The sequence below is a fragment of the Euleptes europaea genome, chromosome 19 (assembly GCF_029931775.1).
Source record: "Euleptes europaea isolate rEulEur1 chromosome 19, rEulEur1.hap1, whole genome shotgun sequence".
In the NCBI taxonomy this organism is placed as follows: Eukaryota; Metazoa; Chordata; class Lepidosauria; order Squamata; family Sphaerodactylidae; genus Euleptes; species Euleptes europaea.
In genome coordinates this window covers 26,657,381-26,665,336 of record NC_079330.1, presented here as the reverse complement: position 1 = coordinate 26,665,336, position 7,956 = coordinate 26,657,381, and the positions used below count along the sequence as shown (strand labels likewise).

General features: G+C 49.1%; 1 protein-coding gene across 1 annotated transcript in view; it reads left to right on the top strand.

Moving 5' to 3' along the window:
* The first annotated feature begins 620 nt into the window (after positions 1–620).
* Positions 621–7,956, top strand: part of BLMH (bleomycin hydrolase) — a 32,236-nt gene continuing 24,900 nt past the window's right edge. The window contains exons 1-2 of the mRNA XM_056865180.1: positions 621–652; positions 6,052–6,249. Of these exons, the coding sequence (XP_056721158.1) occupies positions 640–652; positions 6,052–6,249 (211 nt within the window). The 5' untranslated portion in view covers positions 621–639. The remainder of the gene's footprint in view (positions 653–6,051; positions 6,250–7,956) is intronic.

The following is a 7,956-nucleotide window of genomic DNA, read 5'->3' as shown; positions in this document are numbered from 1 at the left end:
AGGTTCAAAATAAAAATTCAGGGAATTTGAAAATAAACTTTAATCATAACAGTTAAACATTAAACTTAGAATTATATTTGAATATATATATTTTATAATAGAGAACTTTTAATTGAAAATATTAATTTATTATGGGTTTATAACTTTGTTTCGCGGACCTTAATTTAGTTCTCGTGGACCCCTGGGGGTCCATGGACCCCTGGTTGGGAACCAGTGGTTTAGAACTTTGTTTCGCGGACCTTAATTTAGTTCTCGCGGACCCCTGGGGGTCCACGGACCCCGGTTGGGAACAAGTGGTGTAGCTCAATAAAGAACTGTTGCTTATTTTAACCTCCTCCTAGTTGTCTCCATTGGACTCTATAAGACAACCAGGGCACTTTAATACAAAAAAAAGGGGAGGCAAGAACCAGGCTTCTCCACCGGCTCGCGCTGACGAACCCTCGCGTCGAAGAGGGCCGCGGCTCCTTTAAGAAGCGCCTCCGCAGCGAAAGGGGTTCCGTTTTGTCCCTCGCCGCTGCCCGTCACGGGCGCCGCTTCCTGCTTCCGAGGCTATTTAAGAGCCGCTTCCGCCCGCCCCCCGGCTTGCCCGGCTCTTTCGGCCGCTCCCGTTGAGTGCTGAGGGACCCGACGCTTTCGGCGATGAGCCTCCCAGGTACCGGGGGGGAATGTTGCCATGGCGACGGCGGAGGGTGCGGCCCACAGGGGTGCCGGCCCGTGCGGTTGCCATGGGGACGGGCTGTGGTGGGGGGCGCTACTGAGCGGAGAAGGTGGGGGGAAGAGGCCCCAGGACCCACCTCAGGAACGAGCGACCCCCCCCCCTCGTTGGCCGCGGGGCCCAGGGAGGAGAGTGCCCCTGAGCGTGGGCAGAGTGCCTTCCCGCTGCCCGGCTGGGGAGCGCCAGTCTTTCGGTGACCCATCAATAGGCAACTTTGTTCTTTAGTTCGTGAAATGTGGGTTTTGTGCTACATAAAACCAAATTGTCCCTCGGCTTAAGAATAAAACCTCGCCCTTTTCTGGGGAGCGCAGGGCGGCCATCCTCCCGACTCCGTTTTATCTTCACGACGGCCCTGTGAGGCAGGCCAGACTGAGGGAAAGCGACTGGGGTCCGAAAGAAGCGCTGAATCTGGTGCTGTCCGAAACTCTCACCTGATGCACTACTTCCCAGTGCCTTTGGTGTATCCTGTGAATAGGATTTCAGAGGTGGGGTTGACAGACCGTGCTCCAGCTTGTCCCTATTTCCTGGTGCCTGATAACTGGCCGCCTCCATTTTTGCCTTTGGGGGATGCTTGATCACAACTAGAAACAAAAACGGTGTCTTACGGCGCCGTAAAAACGCAGAGACCTGTTGAAGTCTCGGCTCCATCAGATGTGTGTGTGTTAAGTGCTGTCAAGTCGCTTCCGACTCATGGCGACCCTATGAATGAAAGTCCTCCAAAATGTCCTATCTTTGACAGCCTTGCTCAGATCCTGCAAATTGAAGGCTGTGGCTTCCTTTATTGAGTCAATCCATCTCTCGTTGGGTCTTCCTCTTTTCCTGCTGCCCTCTACTTCTCCTAACATGACGGTCTTTTCCAGTGACTCTTGTCGTCTCATGACGTGACCAAAATACGACAGCCTCAGTTTAGTCATTTTAGCTTCTAGGTTCAGTTCAGTCTTGATTTGATCTATAACCCACTGATTTGTTTTTTTGGCAGTCCGCGGAATCCGCAACACTCTCCTCCAACACCACATTTCATTCCATCAGATACATGAAATGAATTCTCAGTGAGCGTACACGCGCGCACGCACAGACGTGGTAGGGGGAAAGGTGAACTGTACAGGTGGCCCTGGCAACCCTGTTCATTGCAGGGCTGGAGCCTTCCTTCCTATATAGCGTGTTTTATTGTTTTAAATATTGGTGGGGGAAGAAGAGATGATGGCCCAGGCTAGCCTGATCTCGTCAGATCTCAGAAGCTAAGCAGGGTCGGCCCTGGTTAGCATTTGGATGGGAGACCACCAAGGAAGACCAGGGTTGCTGTGCAGAGGAAGGCACTGGCAAACCACCTCTGTTAGTCTCTTGCCATGAAAACCCCAAAAGGGGTCGCCATAAGTCGGCTGCGACTTGACGGCACTTCACACACACACGCACACAACTTATTCCTGCATTGTGCAGGGGGTTGGACTAGATGACCCCGGTGGTCCCTTCCAACTCTATGATACAATGATCCTAATATTTGGAGATCCTAAGATTTGCCCCGACCTGGATGGCCCAGGCTAGCCTGATTTCGTCAGATCTCAGAAGCTAAGCAGGGTGGGCCCTGGTTAGTATTTGGATGGGAGACCACCAAGGAAAACCAGGGTTGCTGTGCAGAGGAAGGCACTGGCAAACCACCTCTGTTAAGTCTCTTGCCATGAAAACCCCAAAAAGGGGTCGCCATAAGTCTGCTGCGACTTGAGGGCCCTTCACATACACACACACACACACACACACACACACAGGTAAGAGGTCATGTTGTTTGTAAGTCCCTATACACAAGTGCATGGTATGCCCAAAGATTGTTCACAAAAGAGTCTACGTGGTTACGTTAAGCCATTTAACGCCTCTGGTGGTGTACAGTTCCATCAGGTTGCAGCTGACTTACGGTGGCCCCTAGTGGGGTTTTCGAGGCACGAGACGTCCAGAGGTGGTTTGCCATTGCCTGCCTCCGCGTAGCGACCTTGGATTTCGTTGGTGGCCTCCCATCCGAATTCGAACCAGGGCCGAGCCTGCTTAGCTTCCAAGATCTGACATGATAAAGCTAGCCTGGGCATCTCTCGGATCTAAGACAGATGTCATCTCTGGTTAAATCTTGATTAATATCATCAGATCTAATGATGAACTAGGAGCCCCGTGGCGCAGAGTGTTAAGCTGCAGTACTGCAGTCAGAAGCTCTGCTCACGACCTGAGTTTGATCCCGACGTAAGTCGGTTTCAGGTAGCCGGCTCAAGGTTGACTCAGCCTTCCATCCTTCTGAGGTCGGTAAAATGAGTACCCAGCTTGCTGGGGGTAAAGGGAAGATGACTGGGGAAGGCACTGGCAAACCACCCCGCAAACAAAGTCTGCCTTGGAAACGTCGGGATGTGATATCACCCCATGGGTCAGGAATGACCCGGTGCTTGCACGGGGGACCTTTACTTTTTAATGATGAACTCTAATTCAGCCCTTTCTTCTTGGAGTCTCCTGAAGTGGGTTGCTAACGTCGTTGGTTCAGATTCCTCCCTGAATCCATGGCAAACTTAAATTGTTCATTAAGGGCCTGCATCTTATTTCATCTGTAGCCCATGTGCAAGTTCTGGGTCAGTGCTAGCACATCAAGGCTTGAGATCACTGTGCTTGCACCTTGCGGCTGCTGAGGTTAACACTATACTGGAAGATGATCAAGTTTTTCCTAATGTATCTTTAACCACAAGAGCCGTGTAGTGCCAGCTCTGAGTTGGGGGGCAGCAAGATGCCACTCTTCTCCCTGCAGGCCCATCTCCTTGCCCCCTGACTGCCCCCTGCATCCCAAACCCCGCAGCCACCACAAGGATGAAGTAAGTTGTGACCTCTGCTTCTTTCCTTGCTTGAACAGGGCAGACAAACAGGCAGAAACCGCAAAGGGGATAAGCAGCGAGGGATCTGGGGCTCACTACAGCCTCCCTGTTGGGAAGCTGCCTTTGGCAGGTGGCCTATCTAAACTGCCACCACCTTTTTGTTTCTAAATCAGTGAAACGCGGGATTATTGCCGTATAGATGAAAACAACTGAGCCATGAAGCACCTTTAGCAATGTCTAAGAGGTGGAAGGGGTGGCCCTTGGGCATTGCCCCAGCGAGGAGTTGTGTCATTATTTTCATCTGTAAACACTGGGAGAGTTGATATAGAATGCTTGTATCCCTCTTGCTTTCTTCTATTCATAGCCTCTTCCCTTCTCCATATCATCCTTGTAACGACTTCTGTGAACTTAGGTAGATCATGAGAGGGATGGCAGGAAGGGATGAGTCTGTGCTCAGCCCTCGTGGCCCTTTCTTACATGCCCAGAGTAATGCCGATCGCCACTTTGGGGTCAGGAAAGAATTTTCCTTCAGGCCAGATTGGTCAGGGATGATGAAGAAGAAGAGTTGGTTTTTATATGCCGACTTTCTCTACCACTTAAGGAAGAATCAAACCTGCTTACAATCACCTTCCCTTCCCCACAACAGACTCCCTGTGAGGTAGGTGGGGCTGAGAGTGTGTGTTCATGTGTAGGCTTCATGTGTAGGAGTGGGGAAACAAATCCAGTTCACCAGATTAGTCTCCGCTGCCCATGTGGAGGAGTGGGGAATCAAACCCAGTTCGAGTCCACCACTCCAAACCACCACTCTTAACCACTACACCATGCTGGCTCTCACACTGGATCCAGGAAGTTTTTCCTTCCTCTGAGTATAGAGCAGGGGTCACTGTGGGAGTGGGGGGTGTGTGTTTTGAAGTAGTTGTGAATTTCCTGCATTGTGCAGGGGGTTGGACTAGATGACCCTTGAGGTCCCTTCCAGCTCTATGTTTCTAACTTTCTGGAGTCGGTTGGGTTAGGAGAGTGTGATGGGCCAAACGCTCTCCTCCCACCCCAGGACCATAGTGGGTGGCTGGCCCAAATCTCTGTGCACTGTACCAGACCAGCTTTCCTTACTGTTGGATTAATGGTTGGCCGCCTATCCTGAGTGTGTTCCTGGAAGAAAGGCAGCAAGAAATACGCTGAAATCAAATTTTAAAAAGGCAGGGTCAATAAATACTCTTGGATATTTTTATTTAAAGATCTGATTCTAAATAAACCCACAAAGCCTAAGTGGCCTGGGCTTAGCTGTGTGTTTGGGTAGGGCAATTTTAGCTGATGGGTGTTTGGAACGGGGCAGGGTGCAGGTTACGCCATCAGAAAGGAGCGGGAAATGAGTTGGTAGTCATATTGCAGAAGGCTGGAGAATTTACATAGTATTGGAAGTTATTTTACATAAAATTGTTCTGCTGCCCTGTTAAGGACCGGAGCTCTGACCTGTTCATATCCTCCACCACTGTTTTCCCCCCACAATGTAAAAACCCAGAGTTTCCATCTAGCCTCTGTGCTTTCTTTGGGAGATGGGAAGAAAGTTTTTGGGCCAGGGTGGTGTACTGGTTAGACTATCAGACTAGGACCTAGGAGACCCAGGCTCAAACCTCCATTCAGCTGTGGAACATATTGGGTGACCCTGGGCCAGTCACTGTCTCTCATCCTGCGAGGATCAAATAGGGAAAGGGGAGAACTGTGTGTGCCGTACATGAGCCTTTAGAAAAGGGCATAATAAAAAATGTGCTAGATTGAAAGTTTAAGCGGAGAAATACTGTAGGGGGTTAGGGGATAATTGCTGTGGGATTGCATAGCCCTAGAATTTGCTTGCATGTCAGATTTCAGGCTCCACATAAATATTCAGCATGTCTCTTAGCATACGTGGAGGAGGGCTCTGAGCCACTGCAGGCAATCTTTAGGCATCTGGGATTAGGCACGCTGGCTTTCTGGTGAGTCTTGAGCATCCTTCCTCACACTGTTGCTCCATATGCCCCTGGCAAATAGAGTCTATAAAATTATGCATGCTATGGAGAGAGTGGACAGGGAGAAGCTTTTCTCCCTCGCTCATAATACCAGAACACGGAGTCATAGTTAACACATAGTTAAATTGTGCCGCAGGATGTGGTGATGGCTGACAACTTGGAAGGCTTTAAGAGGGGAGTGGACATGTTCATGGAGGAGTGGGGCTATCCATGGCTACTAGTCAAAATGGATACTAGTCACGATGCATACCTATTCTCTCCAGGATCAGAGGAGCATGCCCATTATATTAGGTGCTGTGGAACACAGGCAGGACAATGCTGCTGCAGTCGTCTTGTGTGTTGGCTTCCTAGAGGCACCCGGTTGGCCACTGTGTGAACAGACTGCTGGACTTGATGGACCTTGTCCTGATCCAGCATGGCTTTTCTTATGTTCTTATGTACGCTCCAGGGTGGAGCTGTGGGGGAATCCCTTTTAACCATTGTGCCATCTTTGCAGGGTTAAGCTTGAAAAAAGCTGCAGCTTTTGCCCAAGTCCTGAGAGCTGAGCCTCGCTACTTGCTGGCCCAAAATGTCGCAACCTGCACAGACCCACTGGAGGTGTGCCTGGATCGTGGTGTGGTGCAAGACACACTCCAGGTGTTTCAGCACACAGTACCTACCGAAGGCAAACCCATCACCAATCAGAAGAATTCAGGTAATGCAAATTTCCCTGGAGGGACAGGCTGGGAACACCTCTCTGGAAACGAATCTCTCCTTAGCTGTGACAATGCAAAGAGGCTGCCAGGATTAGGGTTAGTCACGGCTCTCACAAGGTAGAACATGTTCCCATCAGCCATCACCAGGGAGTCGTCCTTGCCTATACAGTTTCCTGCCTCAGGAAGTATGAACAGGCTATTTTGAAGGAAAAAGTGTCTGGGTGAAACTGAGCTACCAGGAAAATCTTTCACATGTTTAACAACTCCATTTCAGTTTGCGAGTCCAATAGAAATCCTTGTGGGGTGAAACGTAAACTGGCGTCTTTTGCAGGATTTCAGTAGGGTAGCCACAGAAGTCCGTTACAGGAAAAAAAACCCACCGACTCTTGTGGTGTCTTGAAGACTTCTACCGGTACTTGGGTAAAAACAATGGTAAAGGTAGCCCCCTGTGCAAGCACTGGGTTATTACTGACCTATGGGGTGACGCCACATCCCAACGTTTACTAGGCAGACTATGTTTACGGGGTGGTTTGACATTGCCTTCCCCAGTCATTGACACTTTACCCCCAGCAAGCTGGGTATTCATTTTACCGACCATGGAAGGTTGGAAGGCTGAGTCAACCTTGAGCCAACTACCTGAAACCAACTTCCGTTGGGATCGAACTCAGGTTGTGATCGGAGGTTGGACTGCAGCTTACCACTCTGCACCGCGGGGCTTCTACTTACCAGCTTGTATTGATGCAGCAATTTTGAGGGGCTAGAAGCCATCAGAGGCACGAAGGGGGTTGCGGCCCACAAAAACCTTCTGCTTCAGAGAATGCTGGTAGTTGTTCAGGTGTTGCACAACTCAAAGGGGTTTTGGCCAGGGATTATGAGAGTGCTCTCTTGTGACTCCACTCACAGGTTTTTGGCACGGCTAGTCTAGGGTGACACACACAGCCGGAGTTTCTGCTAAAAACTGGAAACGCGGTTGGCTGTCATTCTTTGAGTGATGAGTGGCTCTGCCTTGGCATCTCTCTGGTGACCGCTCCTGGAAACTTTGTGCTGGAAGTGAGAGTGGAAAGCCAGTCCAGTTTTAGGCTGGAAGTGTCACTATGTACTGTGACCACCGTGAATAGTCTCACTCTCTCTCTGATTATTTATCTATTTGTTTATTTGGCTATTGTTTGTGTACACTGCTTCATCCTGCCCATAGATGAGCAGGGCTTGCTTCACGCAAAATACATCACCCAAGACCCTGTTGTGTGCACATGTGTTAAAAACAAAGTTAAGTTCCTGTCCTACTGGGAGAGAGATTTCTGCTTAGCAGCAGCTGACAAAATCCAATATCACGTCTCTTGCTTTGTTTTTCAGGAGTAAAAATGTGAAGGTTTTGAGCCCGTGTTTAATAATACTCAGTTATTTCAGTTATAAATAAATGAATTTATTTAATACAGTCCAAGACCAATAAAAATCAATGTAATAATTCAGACTTCCAGTATAGCAAATAACTTTTGAGAAAAGAAACATTTTGAAATGATAAATTCACAGAATTATACATTATCTTTATAAAAACTATCGCTAAAAAGCCTATATGTGGCTTACCCAAGTTTTCCTAGTCTTGCAGGCTATCCATCCAAATCTGGCGACTTTGAAAATGATCTCTTGATTCTTATCTGCTAGCATAACCAAGAGAAGAGACTTTCTAGTTTTGCCGGGATGGCGGG